The sequence below is a fragment of the Numenius arquata genome, chromosome 9, assembly GCF_964106895.1.
Source record: "Numenius arquata chromosome 9, bNumArq3.hap1.1, whole genome shotgun sequence".
NCBI lineage: Eukaryota > Metazoa > Chordata > Aves > Charadriiformes > Scolopacidae > Numenius > Numenius arquata.
The window spans coordinates 36,534,791-36,561,886 of record NC_133584.1 but is presented as its reverse complement, the minus strand read 5'-3'; the positions used below and the strand labels follow the sequence as shown (position 1 = coordinate 36,561,886).

The 27,096-nt window shown below is 40.9% G+C and overlaps 1 protein-coding gene across 7 annotated transcripts in view; it reads left to right on the top strand.

The window, feature by feature from the left end:
- Positions 1–27,096, top strand: part of MLIP (muscular LMNA interacting protein) — a 123,070-nt gene that overhangs the window by 72,694 nt on the left and 23,280 nt on the right. For 4 of the 7 annotated variants that reach the window (XM_074154116.1, XM_074154114.1, XM_074154113.1 and 1 more), the window contains 6 exons: positions 5,084–5,149; positions 5,232–5,315; positions 5,411–5,470; positions 7,222–7,266; positions 11,170–11,214; positions 20,077–20,202. In XM_074154116.1, the coding sequence (XP_074010217.1) occupies positions 5,084–5,149; positions 5,232–5,315; positions 5,411–5,470; positions 7,222–7,266; positions 11,170–11,214; positions 20,077–20,202 (426 nt within the window). Of the gene's footprint in view, positions 1–5,083; positions 5,150–5,231; positions 5,316–5,410; positions 5,471–7,221; positions 7,267–11,169; positions 11,215–20,076; positions 20,203–25,351; positions 25,541–27,096 lie in introns of all 7 variants that reach the window. The other 3 variants (XM_074154112.1, XM_074154111.1, XM_074154109.1) reach the window with 1 other exon arrangement.

The window sequence follows — 27,096 nt, the reverse complement described above, 5'->3', positions numbered from 1 at the left end:
GCAGTATTAATTAGATCCCATGACAGAAAGCTGCCATTGATATGTCATGTAAGGTATGATGCTTTGTCTGCCTCTAAATTGTCTGCTTGTGTCTAAGTGTCCTTCTCAAATCAACTTTTTCTTTCGTGTGCGTGTAGATGCTTTAATTTCAGCCAGCAGTTTTCAACTTCTTCTTGTGAAACCGTTAGGTTATCATCATCTTAATGGTTTTTCTAGAACATGTTCTTCTTATCCTCCAGTACTCTTACTCAAAGTGAGTTGTTCAAATCTGTGCTCGTCAACAGAGAAGAAAAGGCTTATTGACCATATATGTGTATACTTTGGCACCCCCGGAAGTGGCTTAATCTCATAAAATCTTGTAACTGGCATGTTTTCCAGCTGTTTGAGTTTGTATGAACCTGATGTTCCTCCCATCTGTGCTCTGCTCAGAAGAAGCCCAATCCAGGATATCTCTTGGAAGATTGGTCTGTAACTTTCTTCACAGCCAGAAGAGCAAAAAATTGTTTTTAAGGGACCTACCCTCAGCATGGTCAGGCTCTGTCAGGGAGCAGCAAGACTGGGCTGCTCCACAGGGAAGGTGAACTGGGAGACAGGGTGACAACAAGGCTGGCAGGACAGTGTCCTCACAAGCAAGGGCACAGCTTCACAGTACCTGAGTAGGGAGAGCGGAGGATGGTGATAATGAGGTGGTGGTAACCATGGTTAGTCAGCAGTGCCATCATAACCACACAGATCCACTGGCCGTGATAAAGACCTCTTCAGCCCAACAGATGGTAGAATCCACTGGCTGGAAGAGGAAGCTGGACAAGTTTAATGTAGGCATAAGGCAAAAGTTTAACAGAAGGAATTAATTAACCATTAGAAAAAAATTCCGGGGACTGAAATGGGATCTTTATCACAGAAATTGAAAAATCTAGAGAGGACACTTTTCTGGCACTTCATACAGTAATTCCAGGCAGTTCTGTGGTTTAAAGAAAAGGTCAGACTAGGTGATCACTATGGTTCCTTCTGGCCTTATTAACGTTGAGTCAGTGAGTCACCCCTTTACTTACATCCCCTCTTGTATTCTACAGTTATATAGATCTGATCACAGTCTAATTTGAAATTCCATTTCTAATCAGATAGTATTTAAAAAGTAATGCATCTATTACTTAGAATGCATTTATCAAATATCTATAAAAATACCTTTCAGTGAAAATAGATAGTGATGAAAAGTTTATTTCAGGGAGCAACAGAAAAATTCTTAGCTTTAAGTAGTCAGTCTCTTAAATCAGACCATACTTCATCTTCAGAATTATGAAAAATTTGCGATGTAAACCAAAAACCCTTGGATGCCTTGGAATTGCAAACCAAAAGTCTTCTCTTAACAATTCAGTGGTCTTTGGTCTACAGCAATGTCTATGCAGGGGAATTTGGGTTTGCTGTATTCGTCCAGATACACACTTCCTCTGCGTGCTGATTGGGGTGAACTTCCCTTATCTGGGCATCATTTTGATGCGAAGCAGACCTGGGGGTGGGGGGAGGTGGGGAGAGGCGCTGCAAACATTCTGCTCAGCTTTCCTCCAGCCTGAACTGTGGTGAAACCTGGATGATGAGATGCGCGATGAAGCACACCTGCTTCACAGTAGAGGCTTATCCCACACTTAACGATCTTCTGAAAAGCACAAGGTATAACTGGCTATGGATTGAAGAGATGCAAATGAAAGTACTATTGACTTATCTGGCTTGTATTTATCGACCAATTACAAGTAGAGAACTGTATTTTCTATTTTAAATAGATGTAGAAAAAAATCCTTTTTCTTACAGAGTAAATATCTTAGGTTATTGATTTTGTCTGTTTATGGCTGTTCTCCACGTTTTATCTTGTCACAATGAATTTGGCTAACTTCAAGAGAGTCTAGAAAAGTTTTTCCATATGATGTTAGACTTCTGGGAAAATGCCAAAGACCTAGTAATTGCATCCCATCGCCTACACAGCCGACTGTCAGCAATGCAGTATATTTTCTTTGTGGAGGAAAAAAAAGAAAAAAGGAAAAAAAAGTATTTTCCTTCTCATGCATAAGAAAAAAATGAGTGAGTTTTTTTTTTTTAATTTTATTTTTAATGAAAAAAAGAAATACAACTGAGGAAATATGGTAGTGACCTGCTACACTGAAGACCCAGCTTTAAGTTCTTGCCCTGAGGGAACTCTTGTATTACATATTGTATTACCAGACATCCATTGGTACAGGGACTGATCGTGGCAAATGCAGATTCAAGTCACTCCTTGAAATCATACAGCAGGAACTTGGATGCCAATTTTTCCCACTCTCAGACGGTAGACTTAACTGCTGGACACAACTATTGGTAGACAACTGCTGCTATTATGAAGCATGTCAGGAGCTTTCTGGACCTGGAAAGCATTTCTGGCAACAATTTGTTAAGAATATTTTGATAAAAAAAGATTTTGTTTTCCCCAGGTACTTCTAGTGTGCACTTACTAGGTGAATTTCTTGCATCCAGATTATGTATTCATGTCAAAACTCTTCTCAAGGCAAGAGATAAATATCTAGTGGTAAGAAAGAAAGAAAACAATTTGTGCAGTTGTAGAGTGATAAAGGACCTAGTTAGTCTGTAATAATAACCAAGCATGTCAATGTAGGAGCAAGCTATGAGCTCCCTTTTTCCTTAAGCCCTGCAGCTTTTGGTATTAATTATTTTATAAGAGGAAAAGTAGTCAGGTCTTTTCAGTATCATCTCCCAGGATCTTCAAGAAATAAGTTAAAAGAACTCATGGTATGTGAATTTCTTTAATACAGATGGATTTTTTTATGTGTGTGCTGAGGGCTTAGGAAAAGATATTGATGGGAAAAATATACAAGAGAAATGGAAGAGGAAACTTCTTGGCTTTTCCTCAGCCCAGGGTTTTCACAATACAGTAAGAAGGAAGCTGTGTTGGGTCCTGGTTACAATATCTGTTGTTTTCTCCTACTTTTGATGTGGTTCATTGGTAGATGAAACAAAGTTCTATATTTCCTGTATGTTGCCAAGAGGTTTCATTCTTCTAAAAAAATATTGGGGAACCTGTTCAGATAATTTACCAGTATTCTTTCATCCCTGATACAGATTTATCAATCACATAGCTTGGGGGAAAGAGGAGGGAAGGGTTGTAGTCACCACTGACATCAATGGCATACATGCATCACACCCCCAAAGTCGCCCTTTGCAAGGAAAAACTAGTGGTTCAGCAACTGGTTATTTCGTCTGAACATTTAAATTCTGTCACAAATACATTTACATTCTCTAAATTGCACTCTTCTTTTACATTGTGGTTCCACTATTGTTTTTCATATATAATACAAAAATTTGAATGCCTAAATAGGAATGCTCCACCTTTAATATTGTTAGACTATCAGCATAGGAAGTGAAGCTTGAATACTGTTGATAACACTAATCAACAGTACTGTAGATAGCACTAATGCTTTAAATTAATCATAACATTATTGCAGGATAACTACAGTAATGAGTTCAGAAACACTAGTACTTTTTTAATCTCACATTTTTCTCTATGTGGAAATGTGAAAAAAAAAAGCATGGCTGGAAAAAAAAATTGAGCTGTATTTTGAAAAGCTAGCAACAGATTAAACAGTACATTTTCTTTGTAGAGGTGATGGAGATGCCTAAAATCTAGTTCTCTCTATTTCTTCTCTTTCTTTGGAGGACTTGGGCTGTTCATAAAGATAAAAAAAAAAAAAAGAAAAGGCAAAAAAAAAGAGATAAAACAGTGAAAGAAATTAGATTAATCACTTTGAAGATTAAAATTTTCCTTCTCCAAAGGTTCAAAAAGGAAGAAGAACACTGTAGCTTGCTCTAGCATGGCTCCTACATGATGGACATATCTCAGGGGGACTGTGGAGCTCATAGACCTTGGTGCTGCGTTCACCTGAGTTCTTTAGTCAATGAAGGCTCCAAAAGGCAAAGATATTTGGGTACCCAATTTCTACTGAAACTGATGGAAGTTCAGCACTTAAATTATCCAGAGTCTTGGTTCTGAACAGAGACTTGTGGATATGGCTGTAGTTCCTCTAGGAAGACTCCTCAGTATCTTCTGGGTAGTTGTTTCTTACCCTTGATTGTGTTCGTTCACCCTCTCTCACTATTCTGATGAAGTGAAAAAAAAAAAAAAGTCCACAAACCCTGTAGGTCCCTCTGCTGTAGTCCAGCTTCACGTATCAGCAGAGTAATATTTGGTCTCGGCACGGAGTCTGTTTGAAAATCACTTCAAAGCAAAAATGGGTGATGGCAGTGAGAGTGTGCCTTACAAACTCTGGACAAAGATGAAAAGGGAGCTGAGCACTGGAGTTTGGCTTTTGAGGCAGTTTTGTGAGTTTCCTGATAGAGCAGAGGGATCAGCAAACTGATTCCCACTGTTCTCAGACCTGCTCCAAGCACGAGCATAGGAAAGCAGGAAGCACAAGAAGATTGTGTTTTGTTTTGGAGAGATTACTTACCTAACTAATGTGATATCACATATATATATTTCACATATTTTGCGTTCTACATTTCAGGCTAAAAGGTAAAAATGTCGAGCAGTGGTTTTGTTGCAATGTGGAGTCACCCTCCTCTTCAAACAGGTGGCACTTTTTAAAGGCAATGTCTGGTGGGGGAAAAGAAAGGGCCTCCTGTGTGCTTGGACCCCTGCCTTGTCCACCTGCCTACAGCCAGTGGTCCTCCTGCGAGGGTGCGTGGCAGGCAGCCCCTGGCCCCCCTGTGGTACACAGAGTGCATCCACTGCACATTTACTGCGAAGAAGGACGGCGTTGTTGAAAGGGAAGGCAGTTTATACTGATATTTCCTGATATCGAAAAGTGGAGACAATTCACCTAGCTTGAATGCTCTCCCTCTCTACACCTCCCCCTCTAATTCAGAATCAGGAGTTGGTAACCTGAAGAACCTTACTAGGCCTGTAATTTCTTCTCTTCCCATCTTATCATGGGGAAACAGCAAGTGCCACCTTTAGAAACACAAAATTGCAAAAAGTGTATGTTTTCTTGGTTTTTCAAATTTTTAACTCAGTATCACACCAAAATCTTTTGAATTGCAGGCATTAGAAGAGCCAACCGAGACTGCTAGTGTGACTGAAGGCCCTGCTTTGGACACCCATTCAGAGGTAGTGCTGTTATATGTCTTTCAAATCTCTATTTGAAAACAAAAAGCGACGGTTGAATGGATGATCCGTCCTCCTTTTTCAGATATGCTCCCCTGCCCGGCTCAGGCAACAAACCGAAGAGCTGTGTGCTGTCATTGATCAAGTCCTGCAGGACCCGTTGACTATGGTAACCCATCAGTATGTGGGATTGACTTTTTCTTTTCCTTTCCTTTTATCTCTTGTTATTAATAAGCCCGTTCTCTGTTGAAAATAATGTTCCAGCGCCGATGCGAGTCTTCTCCAAGTTTTCTGCAGATGAGCATGGAGTCAGATGTTGGCAAGGTAGGTGAATAAGCCCACCCACACACCAGGGGCTCTTTCCAGGTAGATATATAAAGGCAAGCAAAATCACAATAGAGCCTATGTCTATGGCAACAGAAAGCTGCACCTGAGAGACGCAACATCAGTAGAAGTGTCTGGTAGTTTAAAAGACATGGAAGGGCAGAACTGTAGCCCAGGAGTCAGTGCAGTCTTTGTTGCAGGATGCTTTCCTGAAGTCAGAAGGAGTTATATTCTTAATGAACAGAAACTGTTTGTTAAGGCTTCAGGGGGTAGGATCCACAAGGAAGAAGTCCTTTATACCCAGCCTTCCAAATTACAGGGTTTCTGGCCCTCTCCCAGATTTCATCTCATCTATGTATCCTTACTACAGAGGAGCCAATGTTTATAGCTTCAATGATTGGAAACATCTTGCAGAACAATTTTTTCATGTTCATTATTGGTTTTCAAATAGTGCGATGATGAAATGAATAAATAGACTTGCTCTTAAGTGCTGATTTCCTTTTAATGAGCCCTCACAGGAGGGGGATGTCTGCTACATCCTTTTACCCTTGATAACTCAGGAACAGGTAGTGAGAGGCAGGGGTAACTTTCTATACTAGTGTTAAACTTCTGGTTTCACTAAGTTATATTGATGAACCCAGTGCCTTCTGGGCACTGGGAACTGTTAGTTCAGAAGAATGACTAACCAAGGGAAGAGGGCCCTGTACTCAGTTTGTCCCAGGTAAATTTAAGATGGTCATGTAAGATTTAGGAAAGTGAAAACGGCAGAAATCCAACTGGGAACAGGAGGAAAGGGATTTTTGGCAGAGGAACACATCAAAAAGCTAACGCATTCAAAACATCCTGCACAGTGTCCAGTCCGCCAGGCAAAAACAGGGCACAAAACCAGCATATGCCTGAGTGGCTGTATTCAATATACACTTCAAATCTAATTTTCATTTTTGAAATTACTTCTGTTAACCAGCACGCAGAGGTGAATCAGGCTTCAGGCAGCTGAAGGATGGAAATACAACAGTAGCTGAAGAAGCAGGCACAGACTCTTACTGAGGGAAGGCTTTCCAATGCCTGTGCTGAATCCAAAGTGGTTAAAATGCTGCTGTTTAGTTGAGCTATAGCATCAAAAACCTAATTCCTTGGGCAATGGAGAGTTGAGCCTTGACCAAATGGAAGACATCTGTTAGCAGTCATGAAACCACATAGAGGGGGCAAAAGGTAAGTTTAACGCTCAGCGGCATAGGGACCAGGCTAAAGGTTGTGAAGACCTTCGAACACAAGAGCAAAGTGCTTCAACTGAGGGTAGAAGAGAATCACAGGCATGAAGGACAAAAGAGTGCATATCATAAGGAAATGCCTTAGAATTAGCATGGATTAGTCAGGTGAAAGCAAATTCTTGCAAATGAAAACACAGAAAAGCGACATTTCAGGTTATTTTTTGAGCAAATGTACCTTAAATTTCATGGGCCAACCACACCCATGGCTATCTACTAGTAAGCATTTTGTTATGAAGGTTCTCAGAGATAATTTAAATGCTATCCTCAACAGAGTGGGATCAATGTTTTTGAGCAATAAAAATTAAATAAACATACCAAGTAAAACTTTAACAGCTTTAACCTTGTTCTCATGTATAGCATAAATCTTTCTCGAAAACTGAAGCTTTCTTGAATTTGAGCAAGTAATAACCTATCCCTATGATGAAAATCTCTTTGAGTTACTCCTCTTTGCTCTTAATATTTCTATTTATTTTGTACAAGGTGTCAACAACACTGCAGAGAGCAGCTGGGCGTGAAACCAGATATGTAAGTACTTTCATAATTACTCTACATTTTGCATGCAGAAGTATCTAATTTGTCTGCTCTTGCTACAATTCTGGGTGAGTCTGCACAGGTGTCTACTCATGATATGAAGTGTTGACTTGTACAGAGAAATGAATATGTTAGAGCACTGGCAATTGAGACTTGTGATGTCTTCCCACTGCTGTAAATGCATCATGGAGATGGATCATGAAGAATCTCTTCAGTGCAGTGTCTGTTGATAATTTTACCTGTGTGAATATTATGTTAAAATTAATTTCTTCACACACTTCTTTCTTGTTGCTTGCTTCAAGAGTGGGCAAGAGCTCAGCTATTTGGCAAACAGACTATTACAGGTGCTGAAAGGTGCATTTGTTTGGACCCAGCCTGCACTGTAGGGGACTTGCTTTGAGAGAAGTCCTTTAGTTCTTACCTATCCATCAGAATTTGGGGTTCACCCAAACTTTTCTTTCCAAGACACAGAGCTGGCTGAAACCCCACAGTTTACTCTTAGATGAATAGAAGCTGTTTTATCACATATACACACATTCCAACATAAAAAGAAAATCTCTATATTGAGTCACCTGTTCAATTACTGAAACATACCCAATTAACATTTTAATTCTCGCTAGCACACACAGTTACTGCAGGTTCCATATTTTGCTTACAGCTCATCTAGTCATGTGGTGAGAAATCTCTGCTTACTATTCATCATTCAGCATTTCTATTGAACCTCAAATCAAAGCAGAGTTGGCAAAGCAATAGAGGCCTTCCAGTTTTATGCCAGCACAATGCTTGACTGATCAATTCAATTTTGCTTCTTGAATGAGGCGGTATGCATATTTTATTGCATACTGTGATTTTTACTTGACAGATTTTGCTGGCTCATACTAATTAGAAAGGATATTGGAAGAGAGCCTTTCAATGAAATAAGAGTGTGTTTCAGAGGTAGTCTGTGAGAACAGAGTATATTTAATACCACTCCAGTGCAGATCTCCAGCTCCCAAAACTGTGGCTGACATATACCATAAATTCAGGCATCCAACATATGCCTAGGTTTGCTGCCATAGAATATCACCCTTACAAACTCTTCCGTCCCCAGTCTCCCCTGGAACTTTCTAGATAAATTAAACAAAGCAATATTTAAAAATACATTTGGGAGTAACGCAAAGGATTCTTGGGAGGCTAACATTTCCCATAAATTGTACAAACAGGTTGAATTTTCTGCATGTCAGAAAACAGACCATGGTCTCCAGGCTGTGCTGTTGTGGCTGAGCTTGCTGGGTCCAGGCTCTCCTGGACTCTGCCATGGCTGCACTGCATAGCAGAGTCTCCCGAGGGGCGAGCCAGGTGTCACAGCTCCCATATGTCACAGCTCTTTCCCCCTCTCTTGCTCTGCTTCCTCGGTAGGACATACAAAGGGTTTTTCTGTTCCAGCTAATAAACCAGGTAGTGGCTCATCCTCTGGCCCTTAGGGGAAGGGCACACTGAGGTGGTTTTCCATAGAGTTGCCTTTTCCTCTTCCCTTTCCACTTCCCTCCCCTCACAGTGAGCCCCCCAGCCCAGCACAAGACCCAGAATGTCCTCATCCATTCAGCTTACCGAGAGCAGCATGTTCCATGCTACCACACAGACCACGATGGAAAACCATAGGGAAGAGTGGTAGTTGGTGTGGACCAAAGCATGCAAGGGAGTGTGCTAACCATTAAGCTGGAAGCCTTATGGCTTCCTGAGGCCTCTGTGAGTGCTGGCTTTTGTTCACTAGAGGAGATATAATGCAAAGGCCAACATCTCTTCGTAGTAGGTAGAAGATACCTGTTTTGAAACAAGGTGGCTATTTTGAACCAATCTAACATTGTCTCTGGTAGAAATTAGGAACTGAGTATTGTACAGACACTTGTTATAATATCAAATTGTGAGGTCCCCCAGGTGGTCTGTAGTGCCTCCTGTGAGCTGTCTTGGAGTAATGATTTTCAGTCATCCTTTTTTTGCAAATCTTTTATTCTTTTAGAAGGCTTTTAGTTTATTCAACTGAATTAATTTCACTAGAAAGAATTAAAATGGTAATTTTGTAATATAATTTTCTTAATCTTTTTGTATTCATGATGTCTGATATTGAGATGCTTGTCAAAATGTTGCTTTGAGTTTTGGTTAAAAGAAATGCTTTAATTTGTTTATGAGTTAGGGATAGGAAAATCTGTCATCATGATAAAGAATTATTTATTAACACACATACATATAAATGTATACGTATGCACACATGATAATTATACTAATTACTTCAATAGATTATATGGAATAGTGGACTATGCAAATATATTGAAATAGCCTGCCACTTAACAATTAAAAGGGCATAGATTTGCCTTGGCCTCAGTTACTTTTTGTCTTCTTATGCCAGTAAGGATGTAAATGATTGTACAATCAGCAAGAGAGTGTATAAAGTATGGAAAAATGTCTGACTTCAGTGAAGTCATAGCAGTTTGTACCAGCTGAAAACTAAGTGCTACACTTGTACGCTGTATGGTCTTTGATATGATCCCATTCACCATTATCTAATAGAGCACCTCTGCTGGCTTTAGGGATTTGTAATAATTTGTAATAATATAATAATTCTCAAAATAAATTACTTTTATGACTATTGTGTGCCCTAATATATATATATTAGTCATTATGTTTCCACAAAATCAGTTGTCAACAAAAGCTTTCTTAACTTTAATTTCAAATTCTTACAAATTTATCATTTTGTCATTTAGCCCCCTTACAAGTATTTTAAAAATAATTTCTCATGATCAATTAAGTACTTTGCATATTATTGACATTTTTGCTCTTTTGACAGTTCTATTCTAAAAAAATTCTTTTTAAAGTATTATAGACATGACACAAATGAAAAAATGAGAGAACATGAAGCAGCTAAAAATGCACACAGACATGCAGAAATAAGTAGTGCTTTTAGAATCATAGAATCATAGAATGGTTAGAGTTGGAAAGGACCTTAAAGATCATCTAGTTCCAATCCCCCTGTTGTGGGCAGTGACACCTCCACTAGAGCAGGTTGCTCAAAGCCCCATCCAGCCTGGCCTTGAACACCTCCAGGGATGGGGTATCCACAACTTCCCCGGGCAAGCTGTTCCAGTGTCTCACCACCCTCACAGCAAAGAATTTCTTCCTAATACCTAATCTAAATCTCCCCTCTTCCAACTTAAAACCATTACCCCTTATCCTATTGCTACACTCCCTCATAAAGAGTCCCTCCCCATCTCTCCTGTAGGCTCCCTTCAGATATTGGAAGGCTGCTGTAAGGTCTCCCCGGAGCCTTCTCTTCTCCAGGCTGAACAACCCCAGCTCTCTCAGTCTGTCTGCATAGGTGAGGTGCTCCAGCTCTCTGGTCATCTTTGTGGCCCTCTGCTGGACCCATTCCAACAGGTCCATGTCCTTCCTGTGCTGAGGACTCCAAAGCTGGATTCAGGACTCCAGGTGGGATCTCACCAGAGTGGAGTAGAGGGCCAGAATCATCTCCCTCGACCTGCTGGCCACGCTTCTTTTGATGCAGCCCAGGATGCGGTTGGCTTTCTGGGCTGCCAACATGCATTTCCAACTCATGTGGAGCTTCTTGTCCACCAACACTCCCAAGTCCTTCTCTTCAGGGCTGCTCTTTTTCTTTATCTGTGGTCTGCTGTGCTTATATACATTTCAGGTAACCCCTTTGAAATGACGTTTACTCTTAATTTGCACCACTGAAGCAAGATAATCAAATTCCATCTTGCTTGTATCTGTAGATCATTCTGAAGTGCTTTGATGTCTTTAAGCTCGCAATGAGATTGGTTGTCACACTTGGTTTTGGTATCTTTCTTCTGTCATCGTTATAATGACTATGATATTGTATGTAATACTGTATACCTTTCTTTGCAGGCCAACCTTTACAAATCGGCACCTACGGTAACAGAGAGCCAGCTGGTATGTATTGCACAACTTTGATATGCTGTTTTTCAAAATTCGCACAAGCACAAAATCTAAAGTAATTATTGCTTACTTCGTCAGTCCTTTGGAAGAAGCTGCAGTAAATATCCTCCTACAAAGCCACATTGCTTCTACGGAGCTGCATTGTTTTCTTCTGTACTGAGGACACACCTTCTTTAAGTAACTGCAAATCCTGACACCACTTGTAAACCCATGGACCAAATCATAGAATCGTAGAATCATAGAATGGTTAGAGTTGGAAAGGACCTTAAAGATCATCAAGTTCCAACCTCCCTGCTACGGGCAGGGACACCTCCCACTAGAGCAGGTTGCTCAAAGCCCCATCCAGCCTGGCCTTAAATGACAAACTAGAGAGTCTTGCTGAATCTTGAAGTGAATAACAACTATAGAGTCTACTGCTAGTTTTTGGACTCTTTTAATATTCCACTTCTACAATTTTGTTTATATGCGACAACGTTCTGGTATCTATTTTCTTCTTACACTCTGGTTTAAATCAAAGCTTGCTTAACTAGTGAAAAGCAAAGGTAAATTCAAATAAAGAAACTGAGATTATGCATCAGATGTTCATTTTAGCTCTGATCACAATTTAGTCCTGTTGGAGCCAAACTTTCTGAAGAAGAGTCAGAAGAGAGGTCATGGAGCCTGTCCAAATGACAGTGAGCACTAATGAATGCTTAGGGAAAACATGAGATGCGGATGAGAAACTTTCCCCATTTTATTTCAGCTAATGGAATTTTAGGTACTTCTGAATCAATTTCTTCTGTTTAATTATCTTTGATTGCTCCTTCTTTCATGACTTTTTTCAGTTACTTTTTGAATCTTGTTATACTTTGGTTTCTACATCATTCTGTAGCAATAGGGTTCACTTTTTAATTATGCATTGTGTGAAATAGTAGTTTATTTCTTTGTTTTAAAGCTGCTACTTGACCTCCATTCTTGTACCGAAACAGCAAATAATTGTTCTCTCTTCACTTTCTAGATATTGTTAATGATTTTCTAGGCATTAACCATAATACCCCATCAGTCACCTCTTATTCAAAAAAAAAAGTCAAAATTGCTTAGTTACTCTTTGAAAAGTATGGATACTGTCTCACATCTTTGATGAACCTTTTTGCCCTTTTTTGTACCTTTCTCAGGTTTTTGAGATTAGGAGACTAAAACCATAAACTGCTCTTGTCTAACTCCGAACACAGCACTTCCTATTTACATGATGACATGATAAGGGCCTTTACTGTTATTTCTATTCCTTTCTTAAGAATTCCTAGTAATTTATTTACTTAATCTAACTAGTGCTAACTAGTTCAACACCGCATGTGTCAATTTAGGAAGCAGTTCAGTTTTCCTCTATGAAATGTATCAATGTTGAATTCAGTTAAGTTTCACCTGCCTTTTTGTCATTTATTCACTCAGTATCATAAGATCTGTCTGCAACTCTTTGCACCGATATTTTGTTTTTACTCCCCTGAAAGATGCAGTATCACCAGCAAATTTTATCACCTTCCTGGCTACTCTTTTGTAGCTGATGTACATCCATAATTCAAAGCCCAGATCCCAGAGCACATCTCTGAGGAACTCTATTTGTGACTTCTCTCCACTGTGAAATGTAAACATTTATTCCAGTCTTTTGCTTCCTATTTTTTAACTGGCCAGTAGGAAATACTCTGTTTTACTCCAATAGCAGTTTCATTTCCTTAGTAGACCCTGCTGAAAGACCTTCACTAAAGTCTTGGGAAAACCACATTTATCATGGCTGCACATTCATCGGACTTGATCCTCTGTGATGCAGCCTCATTGTTTTATCCCTGGTCATCCACTTAGGGACCCAAACACTGAGCCTCACATAAGATGGTCTGTTAATTCTCACTTGGTTTCATGTAATCTATGTTCCTAGATGCTGAAATTGATTGCTAGTTTAAACATAACATAGATCTGCCCTATCAGCCAGCTTTCTTGTATCACTGACTCTTTAAATAGATTGCTAGTTTAAACATAACGTAGATCTGCCCTATCAGCCAGCTTTCTTGTATCACTGACTCTTTAAATAGATTGCTAGTTTAAACATAACGTAGATCTGCCCTATCAGCCAGCTTTCTTGTATCACTGACTCTTTAAAACAACTGTAAAAGATTTGTCAGCCATGAGTGCCCTTTCAAAAGCCATTCCCTATTATTTGTCCATAAGTATCCTAATTCTGTTCTTTAGTAGGAGGACCTGTGCTCCTACTACTTTGCACAGCTTGAAACGTCACACATAGTAATTTGTGATTCCTGGTTCTCTTCATGATCCTGTAGTAAAACCTGCCCCATAGCTGCCACTTTTCATTCTTCCACCGCTGATTATGTCTGAAATTAAATGCCACAATTCATCAGGTGGCAATTTCACACTGGAATTCCTTTACAAATTTATTTATTCCTTGCACTCCATTTGCGTATTGTATTGATCTGTTCTCAAATCTCTCTTACAACGTACTTGAGACAGTTCCTGCAAATTGTTTCTTTGCCAGTGTGAGAACCTCCCTGTCCCGTCTTCCTGTGAGGAATATTGAAGCAAGGAATTAATTTTCAGCCTTGGTCTCCTCTTCTTCATGCATCTTTTTTATGTCTTGATTATATTTACTGGACCCATAGACTTTTAGATGTAAAGAAATTTAGCAAGTTTTTGTTTTGTTTTGTTTTTTTTTCTCAAAGTCTTTCTTGGCCAAATATGTGACATTTTAATGTTATGGGCTAGATTTTCTTTTTTTTTGGTCTTTTTCTTTTCCTTATAGATTGTATTTGAACACAACTTTCTGTATTTGAAGCCTTTTCCTCCTTATTCCTTTTTTAACTTTTTTTTTGCACTGCTCTTTGAACACCCTAGAATTTACTGATCTCTTAAACTCTTCTTGTAAGAGGATGCACACCTTCCACCTTCTCTGAAACATTACTGTCTTAAGCAGTGCTATAACTTTTAATAATTTCATCCTTTTGGCAGTTCCTTTGATTTATTTTTCCTTATTTTTTATAACTATTGTAATTATTTAACTATATATTTTATTTCACCGGTTTTAAATTGCAGTCACTACAGTGGAATTCTTGTGCATGTTTTTTGTTCAGACAGCAATGCCTTCTCTAAGCACATTGTGATCTCTATTCACGAATGATGGTTCTTCAGCAGTAAGTGAACATTCAGTAGTAGTAACATTTCTACTTATAAATTTTGCAGCATTTACGATTCAGACAATTCTCCCCTTGTGGAGTCTCTGACTAGCTCTACCAGGGACAGATTATTTATGATGACCAGAAATGCTGTATCTATACCTCTCAACTATGTGACTTTTATCCAATGGACAGGGGAAGCATTGGGCATGCCACTGTGACTCTCATCAATAGATTTTTTGCTCCTTTAAAAGCTGACTATGAATGACTCATGATAACAAAGTGCAAAGACATATCCAGCACACCAACATGACCCACAATATTGCCATTATCATTAACAATAGCTTTTTTTTCTTTATATATCATGCAAATAAGGCAAAATTCACATGGGGCTAGTCTTGTATACCTTGGTACCATTGTTCTAGGTCTTTTTGGTTCAGATATTTTAATGTTGCATCAGTCATCCACAGTTTTTGAGTGTGCAATGGAAAGATTTATAGAAATATATTTATACGCAAAAATAGTAGAAAAGGAGTCATATATTTAGAGCAAGTACAGAATGGCATTTCTGTATTTTGTGAGCAAGTTTAAAGGATAAGTAACAGAAAGAATGCAGTGCAATTTCTTCCATGAAAAGGATTGTGGATAGGAGTTGTAGGGATTTGAGCCTTGACAGAGGATGAGCTCAAGCATTTGAAAGGAAGAAAAACACTGAGAGAAATAGATAACATTTCTCAAGGTCTGGTCCAGGTGTTAAAGCCGGAGTGTTTCAGATAATATCTATGGCTTGTTTTATTCTGGGATATTTAAGATGTGACTTGGCAGCTTGAAGTATTTTCTCTCTAATTAATTAATTTTGAAGCATACGTATGACTGAGGTTCCAGTATTTCCTACATTTAAAGCTATTGAGCCCAAAGCTCCGTGAAATGAATTAAACCATGTTTGAGAATAAGACATCTCAAGAAATACAGGGTGATTGCCTTAAAGTAAAATAATACTAAATTCAGCATCATTTAAAATCCACTTCAAGTCAGAATGACATTAAATATAGCATAGTTGGCAGATCAAGCATAAAATCAGGGGTCATGGGTGCACCTATCTGCCTAATATGGCCCTTGAGCACTGATGAATGATTTCTGGAAGTCAGTGTTTGCCATGGGTAGATATCTATACTTTGTACGATATCTATACCTAGATGAAGGCACTGCTGAAGTGAAATGCATCAGATAGATACATCCAGGAGCAGGCCATACAGAGCCATCAGACAGCAAAGTGGGAAATGAAAGAGATTCCCAATATACCACAGGAAAAGGGGGGTGAAGGAAACTTAAATGTGCTACAACAGTTTCCTAGAGAAAGGGGTGGGAGCAGAGAGGGAAGCAGAGAGCCGCACTGGTGCTAAGAGTGCCTTTAGCCTCCTCCTTGCCACCAGTCTGGGCAGCGAGCAGCGCTTGGGGAAACCACCTCCCTTTTCTGGTCCCCTTTCCCCAGACCAGCAGCAGAGGAGAGTGCCTCCTTCACACTGCTCTTACTCTGGGTCTGTCCCTTTTCTCCAGCTGTTGAAAAAAAGTCTCGTCCCTGTGCTGATTTTAGCTTTGGTTTAGTTTAGCACAGAGTCAGTGGAAAGCATGATACAGTATACTGTCAGATATCTTGCTGAAAATTCATCTGTTTCTCGAAATACAAGTGTTTCAGTATGAACAAAAATAAACACAACCTGAATTTCAGGCAGGTGACTGTCCTTGTTCTCTGTGCTCTGGTGCAAGACCTGGTGCTGCTTCAGCATGGAGGTGGAGAAAATAATTATCCTTCCTTGCTAGGTTTTTCAAAGTGATGTGAATAATTTACTACATAGCCACAGGAAGAGGAAATCCTTTTAACCACAGTCATATGTCTTCACATCTTCAAAGGTACTAAGGGAGAACCTCACTGTAGGCTGATACCCTGCCTGGAATGATTTTTTATTGCATTTTTGCAAGTGTAAGGCCTCTACAAGGGAAAATAAAAATAAACTAATTTGTTCAATAACATATTTCCCTTTGTAAAGACCAATTTGTGGCAGAAAAGAAATAGAAGAGGAATTTTTTAAGGTGATTCACAGTTCAACTAGACCAAGCGTCTATGTTTGTATTGCTAGGGCAAAAAGCATCTTTTTGCTGGCAGTGGAAACTGCGATGTTCCTACATGATAAGGGAGCCAGTCCCTCACTATCTGAAAGCAGGCGCTCTCAACATTTTAGAGGTTTCTCAGGTGACTTTGGGTTCTCGGTGCTTACAGTGGGCAAGATGATACACTGCAGTGTCTGGGGCATGCTGCATTGCACACTCGCCCCGTCTGCCTCAGGGTCCCTTTCCCCGAAACTACTGAGGTTCTTGGAAAGGACTGGGAATGGTCCCTCTCCATGAAGGTCCCTGTCCGTCCCATTTGAAGCAGAAGGCTTAAAAGACTGCAAGATGCTATTTCTACAGAATAGTTGGATATGAATGTTATGCAGGCAAACAGAGAGATTCAGTGCTTGCTACTTGTCAGGTGAGGTCTGTTGGACTCAGAGCAGAACGGAAAGAAAGAGGACAGCTAACTCTTTTATCCCAAGGTTAACTCTCCCATTCTGTTATATATTTTTATCTGATCATGTCATATTTCTGTTTATCATTGTCTGGTTGTCACAGAGACAGGCTGCTTCAAAACAGCATTGCATAGAAAACATATTAAAATGCCAATTCCTTGTTAAACATTAAGAGGCAACTTTCTTGTTTACAGGAAAGCTGTTCAGGTATCCAGAACGACTTAATGTCTGTGCAGTGACCCAAAGCACCGCAAGGAGGGGGTGCAGTCACTGCTAGCTATCAAAGAAGGGTCTGGCCCTATGTACCTTGGGGATCTCTGAATACTCTGGACAAGGGGAAGTGACAGTGACTTGGATAGGAGAAACATGTGACTCAGGATTTTAGGCCTCTGCTGAGAGGAACGGGGTTGCAACCGGGACCTTATTCACCAGTTTCAGCAAGATCTCAGTGTCATAATAACAGAGGAAAAAAATAGAGGGGAACATGCCCATATACCAGCAGATGAGAAGTTCAGTCTTCTGAATTTTGGGGTGAGGACCATGCACCGCTCATTTTCATACAGCCAAAACACCTTCTGTCCCTGAAGAAGGGTGACCATGTCCATCCTGCCTATCAAGAGGTGCCCTGGCCCACCATATCCTCCTGTTTCTGAGTGTGCACTCGCTGACCTGAGCCAAAAGCATTCCAGGGAGCACCCTGGCACCGAATCAGTACAGCTGATGATGGGTCAGCTCTGGAGCTTGTGTCTTGGCCCCATGTAATTTGCTAATAGGGATGTAGCCATATGATGGCAGCCCATTTTTACCATAACAGCCTTTACCATTTTTCAGCGCTGTTGTAGGAAGACCAACACTTTCCTTGGCAAAATGAAGTCTTAGCTTCATTTCTCAGCAGTGACAGTTGCGCCACTTGCTATGAAAGAAGGAGTTCAAGTTTTTAGTTTTGGATCAATGATTTTTCATAGCTTGTCAGGGAGTTAATAAAGTATTTCATATTCTGGTTGCTGGCTATTCTATTAGCAGAGTCAGACATAAACATATGATTCAGTCAGCACTGGAGTGTGCGATGTTGTCTAGAAAATGCTTCCTTAAAAGCATTTCTGCAGTGTTCTTTTGGAAGAGGCTTCCTGAATAAGTAGAGTAGCTTATCCTTGATGATTTCAGGTACTTCAATAGGCTTTTTATTGCATGGTTACATGGTGTGGAGGAGTGCTTGAAGGTCACGGGTCTTATGTCTGCGTAATGACGACTTGATAACAACTGTAGCTTTCTTTTTATTTTTATATTTACCTTTGTGTAGAAAGCCAGGAGTCTTTCACTTTTACAAACCCTTCTCAGAAATCTTGGAGAGGAAAATAATTATTGTATGGTGAATCCTACAAAGAAATAGTCATGAATTATAGACTGTGAGTTCCTTAAATAAGCACTGTATCTTTCACTAAATTGACCTTCTTAATGAAAACTTTTTAACACAGCTCGGCAGTCATCACTCTTTTAAAAAACTTAGTATCATCACCTCATGGGTTATTTTTGCTTTCAGTTGAGTATGTTTCTTATTTGATGCAGCCGATGAAAGGGCCCCAACTCGTGGAAAGGCGGGAGGGGATAAAACACAAAGCTAAGACAAGATATTTTGCTGCCTGGGCCTTGCTCTTCTCAGGTGTGTTGAGCTCCTCCCCACCTCTGCCACCTTTACCTCAGCCCCCAGGCACTTCTCTGTCCTTTCCTGGGGCAGAGACAGAAGCACAAGACATGGGGACATCTCCTGCCTCCTGCACTCTCCCCTCTGACAAGCACTCCTCTCCCCCTGTCCTTGCTGGATGCCTGCAGATCTTATTTTAAGGTGGTCCATAACTCAGTTTACATGATACATCCGGCAATCTCAGCTGCACCATTTTAAGCTTACTTTCACAGCAAGCTTCTCTTTTTTTCCAGGCAGACCGCAAAAGCTTACTGCTCTTGTAAACAGGCAGCATGGCATTATTAAATGTACATAGGCTAAATCTTATAAATAATTTAATAGTGAATCAAGTTTCTTCTCTGCATTTTCATACCCTGCTGCGTACTGAGGATGGGGTGCTGTGGCAGCACCTGTTTCTCAGTCCCAGCTGGGCAAGCTGCCCCTCTAGGCTGCAACCACAGAAGGAGCTCAGCAGCAGCCCTGTTGCTATCTATGTAAGTTGTGACAAAGACCGCCCATTTTCTACAGGGTAACTGTAACAGAGAAGAATATAATTGACTTATTTTAAAGTTTAAATTCAATCACAGACCCCTCCAGGACTTCAATACTTGCCACGTACAGGTTTTTCTTCCTTTTCTTTGCTTACTGAACAAGTTGTCTTATTTTAAAATTATCCCCAAGCCTCCATTTAGAGTTTATGCCACAATCCATCATGTCACTTTACTGTAAGTATTCTGGAAGTCACAGATGTACTAAATTGACAAGTTAATAGCCAATTTTTTGGTTGGTTGGTAGCTAAGCAAGAGATTTTTTTCTTGATTAAATAATCCGATTAGTCTGAAATGAGGGGTATCACACACCCGTGCTGACTATATTCTCTAAAATTACACTTTTCCAAGTGAACTCATAAAGATACTGTGAAAATCCAGCATGCAATCACTGGCGTTTTTCCCCAGAAAGACTTTGCCCTACGACGTTCCTGCCTGGGCATAAGTTAACAGCATCACGTGTTGCCCTTCCTTGTTTCACAGTTACTGTTTAGAGGACCCCAGAAAGGAATTTGCAGACGTGTGGCTGTGCATAAAGTGTGACTTGATGAACTTATCAAGATGCAGCTGAACAGCTAGTGAAAAACAGCCAGAAAACCCCACAAACCATAGTCTGACAGCCCAGCATCTATTTTTGTGTTGGTAACAAACAGATGTCAGTGATGTGGTTCTGTGCATAAAAACAGCTCTTGCCATTTTTGTCTCCAATCTGTATTAAAAGTAGGCCAGGCAGCATGACACCTGAATAATTTTGGTGGTGAAATATGTTATTAATAAAGCTTTTAAAAATCTAGTCAGTATAGGCCCACTGGAATTGACTCGTGTCACAAATATTCTGTAGATTGTAAAGTATTTTCTTTTATTTTTCTTCCACCTCTTTTCTCTTGGGTCTGCTATGGGTGAAGACAAAACCCGGTGTCATTCGTCCTGTGCTGGTGAAAGGAAAGAGTGCACAGCAAAAGGAGGAGCCCTATCAACCCAATCCTTTTAAAAAGTACCTTGAAGAAATCAGTGATCAAGATACTAAGCAGGTGAGTAACTCTCACTCTGAAGGATTTTGTAGCCTCAGCTAGTTACCTTAAAGATGACGGAATAATCTTAGACCTTTATTTTTCCCTGGGTCTCTTCTATTTTTGCAATGTTAGATTCCTCAAGGGGCACTTGGCTCCTGGAGGAGAGTCTCCAGACTGGAGAAGGGCAGCTGAGCTTTCTACAGGCATATTTTTGTTGGTGATCTAAACACCTGTATGTTGAGGAGAGGACCTTTTCATGATATCTGTAGGAAACACTGTACAAAAGAAAGTGGAAATCCTGTGCTCCCCTGTCAAGCCGGTGTCTGGATCAGATCTACTAGAAAGGGCTGACACCATTTGGGGTCCACCTGAATCCTCACTAAAGAGAAACAAGGACAACAAGGACTGGGCAAGGTTCACTCTTCCTTGTCCAAAGGAGACTGCAGAGGACCCTCAGTGAGTTTCCATGTCACTCTGCAGTGCGTAGCTCCCCCAGGTCCATATTCATGTCCTTTCACAGCTTGAGGGGACAGGTCTTCTACCACACGCAAGGGTCAGTAACAGGCAGCCCATATAGGCTGCCCAGGGAGGTGGTGGAGTCCCCTTCTCTGGAGGCATTCAAAACCCACCTGGACAAGCTCCTGCACAACCTGCTCTAGGTGGACCTGCTTTGGCAGGAAGGTTGGACTAGATGATCTCCAGAGGTCCCTTCCAGCCCCATGTGATTCTGTGATTCTGTGATTGGGGCGCAAAAGTGCTGCCTTCTCCCACAGACCTCAGCATAAAGCCATAGGATCATTTTGCTGACCTTATCTTATATTTGAGGCATTACCTCAGAGAAACCCCAGTAAATGGTTCTGTCTGCCTTTTCTTGTGCATTTGTGTTTATGTGCATTATTGTGAATTAAACCTTAACTGCAATACATAATCTGAATGTCCTGTAGGAGCTTATAATTAACCCGTCCAGTATGTTTGGAATCTTACATCTGGAGGGTAGTAAAATGAAGCCTTGTCAGTGTCAGTAAAATGAAGTCCTCTTGTCAGACACGACGTGAATAAAATACCTTGCCTTGAATAAAATACCTTGATGTTCTCTTACTTCTATGCCTTTAGCAATGGCAGTCCTCTCTTCTTTCTTTTATAACTGAATTTTTTAAAGATTTACGTTGTAGTTCTTTCCATTCCTCCCCATATGGCTGATTTGCTATAGGATAATCCCAGCACTTCTCAAGAGTACTGCATCATTACAAACAGAGGAAGATTTATTCGTAGTACTAGTGTGTTCCAGCAACACATATGGGTGGCATCAGAAGGTTTCTCATTCTATAGAATGTAGAGTTTCTGCAAAATATATGAAAAAAAAATTAATAAAAATGACGTTTTACAACTAACCTCTGAACTTTTGAAGTTGACAGTGCATATTTGATTTCAGAGGCTACAGGTTAGTTCATAATGAGTTTTTCATGCTTTAACTCACTGAGAACCTTCTGGTGCCAAGTCACTGCGCTGCCATTCACCTGGGATGAAAGAGGAGGAGAGCTGACCTGGAGCTGTTGCAAGAGAACTTCTGGTCTAGGTCACCTCAGTGGGGCCTCTCTGCAAAGTCAGGGGCAGCTCATACCTCCTTTTCATCAGGGCCGGGCACTGATTCTGCTGGCTATTGTTTTGCTGATGAAGGAATGATGCAACACCAAACTTTGATTTTTCAGGGCAAATACAAACCTGGGGTTATTGCCATAGTCTGAAGCTCACTCACATTTGATGCTAATTGTGAAAATCAATCAACTTGCACCTTATAAATTTATTATGGTACATATTGCTGAAGTACTGAGGATGTAATAAGTCTGTGAATAAATGTGGTTGTTATAACAAAAGCCAAAATTATTTTATACAAAAGCTATGTATTAAAATGAACTGAACAGATAATGCACTGCCTTTTATAGATGGAAAAGTTAATTTCACAATGAATATGTTCAGTGTTTCTTCCGTTATTTGAAAGAACAATGTCATATGCTTTAAAGTACTGATAAATTGTTATTTTTATCCTAACTTAAGAAATACCACAGCTGCTGTAAAATACTTGTTATTTTGGGAGATCTCTATTAAGACGTCCTTGTTCTGAAAAAGGAAGTTCTTAGACCTGTATTTAGATGGATTCATTGATTTAACAGAAACTGGCTTTGTTTGTGTGAGGAATGGCTATGTGATTCTAGTGGTGGTCTAATACAGCAATTAACAGTATGAAAATAGCCAGATTTGGGGAAAAAACACTGAAGTGCTGAACATGACAGTATATGCTTATGATTTCAGATCTTGCCTCTCAGAGTAGGTTTATAGTGTTGATGTAAGTCTCTTGTGAGTGGAGGTGACTTGGGTGCCCACATGAGGATGTTCACAACCTTACAGCATCTGTGAAGCTCTCCTGAGGGGTTTCAGTGCTGGAAGAGGGCTGCAGCACTGCCTGTGGAACTGGGCTCCGTGCCCAGACAACAGCTTGAAAATTGCGGTGGTTGCCTCTAATCACGAGGCTGTTAGCTTATAAGGACACTCATTCTCCCTCTTCACCTGCTCTCAGTAGTTAGCATTTTTTGGCTGCACAGTGGCTGGTTTCCAAAGACTGGGAGGTGTTCTCACCAATATTACCCCAAAATCAGGTAAATTGACTGCTTTCATAGGATATGAGAGCAGTGAATTAAAACTAGGAGACTAGCAGCTAGGCTTACTGCTTTCTGTGGAAGAGACAGCATTAATCTTCTTGTCCTCAAATAAGAACTTAGCAGGCATCTACTGTGGCTGAGGGCAAAACTGCTCATACTGTCACTGATTTTCCCTGGTTTTCTTTGGAGATTTTCCCAGTCCTGCTGGGAGGTTGAGCTCTCACATTTCTGTCCTCTCTCTGCATTTTCTTTCCCTTTCTTTTTATACTGTTGCCAGCAACACCCTCCCTAGGTGATGTTCTTGCCCCTCCTTCACCCAGCCATCTTGAAAGGACAGACCCTTTTCAGGTTGCATCTTGGAGGACAGTACAGGCTAGATGAGGTTCCAGATGCCATCAACTTTATTAACTTCTCTCTTTTGATTTTTCTTAGACGTCTGCAGTAACCTCCCCTCCCTGCCAAACTTCCCAGTGTGACACTGAGCACTGGTGACTATGTGAGTGACATTCAGTTTGAGACATAACGATTCAGCCAGCCTTAACTGCTGACCTTCAGCTTCACATCCCTGTGTTGGACACACAGCTTTTTGCACAACAGAGACTAGCTTGTTTGCTTTTCACTTCATTAAGAATTGTGCCCATGTGGAAAATCCCATTTTCCTTGTAAAAAAAATAGTAATTTTTGCTTTAACAGGCAGCTGTTCTCATGCAGATAATCCAATGTAACGGATGGAGACAAAAAGAGATTTCTGAATTAGTAGTGATTGGAAAGGATATAGCTCTGCTCACAGATAGCTGTTTTTATCTGTGCTCTGGGTACACTGTATATAGATTGACACTGGTGTGACAATAATATTTATAAACCAGGGGAAAATCCCATTTTATTTTGGCTTTTACTCATATTTATGCTGCTTTGTTTTGTTTCTTTTTTTTTTTTTTTTTTTTTCTCCTGAGAGCATATACAACTTGAAGCACTGGCTATTCAGTGGATATCCCCCCATCAAACACTTGGTACAGACAAGAGTATAGTATTTCTGAGGTTCCAATTTCTGATGTTCTGTTAAGCTTCCCACATTTTTAGATGCCCTTACTGGAGATGGTAGTTTTCCCATTATGAGACAGATAGAATTCTTTTCCTCTTGCTCAGCACATTTCAGTAATATTTCAGGAATTTTGCAACTATGCTCCAATTTGTTAAAAAAAGCATCATAAAATTTACTAGAAGTATATGTAACTCGTTAGCAGTGCTGACATGACAGCTTCATGAAAATTTTCATTTGAAACTGGGGAAACGGAATCTCTTGGGGGGAAAAAGAGGGGATTTTTTTTACATGACAGTATGAAAACAACTCATAATGAATGTTAGAGAATTCATGTGCTTGCAAATATTAATTACCAGGAATGTGCATAGGCTCCTTTGTCATTACAATATAAACCACTTTGGGCAATGGAGGAGCAAGATAGGGATGATCTAAAGAGATATGAGTTGGCGTGAAGCTGTGAGGCCAGTTTGCCAAGGTTTATTATTGATAGAAGTAGGGCTGGTGCCTCTGAGGAGGAGCAGCGGGAGGCAAGGTCAGTGTGAAGCCACTGCTGCCTGGTCCCCTTCCAGCTGCTCTCGCCGCTGCTGGGCTCCGATCCGCTGGTTTGCTCGCGCTCGTTCTTTTGGTGGGCGATACATTATTAGCTTTGGCTGAAACTAATCGCAGCGCTTGTCACAAATTTTCTGGGTCTTGAGCTCAAAGGCACAGTGTGCAGGGGAGTTTCTGGTCTGGACTCAGCCAGCCAAGAGGGTGAGAATTTAGGATGTATTGTGTCAACAGCATAGACAAAAGCCTAGCACAGGATTTGTGCCAAAAGCTGGGTATGCCTCCCTGACTTCATCCCAAATCTTTTAAAAATCAATTTTTTTTTAAAGAATTTTATCCTTTACATACAAAAAGCACATATGTATTGGGGCTTTTTAACCAGAAACACTATTAACTGCTGACAACTTGCAGTAATGAAATATATTGTGTGTGCACCTTCACTGGTTTAACACTTAAGTGGCTGAAAAGGTTTGTTAGAGTCTTGTTAAAAAGCCAGAAGTGCTCCTGCGAGTATATAGATAAGGCAGACCTTCTTTTGTACCTCTCGAACACTGTTTTCAAATTGTTTTTCTTACAGTCCACTCTCAGAAAATGTCCCAAAACGTGACCATTTTATCCTAGCATGCAATCCTTCTGGGCTTTCCTTTTCTGTCACCTGAGCATCAGTTGGGGTGCAGGAGGGAGATGCACTGGACCCCAGACTAAGGGTAACTGGTTTAATGGGAAATCTACAGCAGGTTCATGCTGATGAAAGTGCTTAATATAGAGCATTTGTACTGGCATGAAGGTAGAGTACCATTCCTAGTTAATCATCAAGCCCTGTGAAATGTAAAAAAGGTGCAAGACAAGCTCTTTGATTTCTGTCCAAACCTTCTTTTTTACATCCATTAATCTGTTTCTGTTTACTTTTCTTTTTTCATAGGAGACTGCTCTCCTACACCCTCTGTATCCAACTAAACTGATCCCTTCAACTAAGTCCCCTTTGCGTCCTCCATCCGTCTCCCTCGCTGACTGTCTAAACCCTGGACCTTTCAGCCACTTGTCTTCCATCACGTGTGACGTTCACGAGAATCCTTATAGCCCTTACAGTCACAATTCTTTGTACAATAAGGTGAGCGTCAAGTGTGGTGTGATTCAAGAGCTTTGTCAGGCTATTAACCTTTTAATTCTAGGCAGAATTCAGCTGAGTCATTAAGATTCACTGCCGACAGGTGCTCTAGGAGATACATCTCAGAGGAGCCTGTGTTTCCAGTGTCCCTGGAGATATTGCTGCTTTTGCTTCCCTCAGCACCGCTCATGTCGGGGCTTGCTTCCTCCAGACCAGCTAGGACAGGGCTTCAAACACTCTCTGTTCTCTAAAGTAGGAATAACCTATTTCATCCCCCATGCTCAGATTGCTTTAACATTTATCCATACAAAAGCGATGGGCTATTTCTTTTTTTCTTGGGGACCGGGGGAAGGGCAGCTAACGTGAGAGAAACACAGGCTTTTCCAGTGGCTTTATCTGTCATCTTGGGAAGTACGTATCTCTTGCCAATGCAAAGGGAATCTCACCCCTGCTGATATTTGTGCCTGGTTTGAAACAGCAGTGAAGAATCACAGAATCACAGAATATTTTTGGTTGGATGGGACCTTTGAGATCATCGAGTACAACCACAAAAAAAAAACCAAAACACCACCAAAAAAAAACCCCACCCACAACCCCCCACCACACCCACCCACAAAGAGACACAACCCAACAATCTTGGGCACTAGAGCATGCCCTGAAGTGCCACATCTACACGTTTTTAAAATACCTCCAGGGATGGCGACTCCACCACCTCCCTGGGCAGGCTGTTCCAGTGCCTGACCACTCTTTCAGTAAAGTCATTCTTCCTAATATCTAATCTAAACCTCCCCTGCCCCAACTTCAGACCATTTCCTCTGGTCCTGTCATTATTCCCTTGGGAGAAGAGGCCAACACCCACCTCTCTACACCCTCCTTTCAGGTAGTTGTAGAGGGCAATGAGGTCTCCCCTCAGCCTCCTCTTCTCCAAACTAAACATGCCCAGTTCCCTCAGCCTCTCCTCATAGGGCTTGTTCTCCAGACCCCTCACCAGGTTGGTGGCTCTCCTCTGGACACGCTCCAGCAGCTCAATGTCCTTCCTGTAGTGAAGGGCCCAGAACTGAACACAGCACTCGAGGTGAGGCCTCACCAGTGCCCAGCACAGAGGCACCATCACTGCCCTGCTCCTGCTCACCACGCTGTTCCTGATACAGGCCAGGATGCTGTTGGCCTTCTTGGCCACCTGGGCACACTGCTGGCTCATGTTCAGCCGGCTGTCCACCAACACCCCCAGCTCCTTTTCTGCCAGGCAGCTCTCCAGCAACTCTTCCCCAAGCCTGTAGCGCTGCCTGGGGTTGTTGTGACCGAAATGCAGGACCCGGCACTTGGCCTTATTAAACCTCATCCCAAGAAGTTAGGTTAAATCTCTGTAGTCCAAGGTGTGTGTGTGGGTGACAGGGCTGGCTAATGCGCTTTCTAAGATGAAAACTGGGCCCTATGTCATAAATGAAGTCTTTTCAAAGAACAGCTGGCACGAGGTATTTGTAATACCTCACCCTGTCCGGTGTCAGAAAAGCATCAGTTGTGGCAGTCCATAGAAGATGCTGTTTGAACCCCTGAGA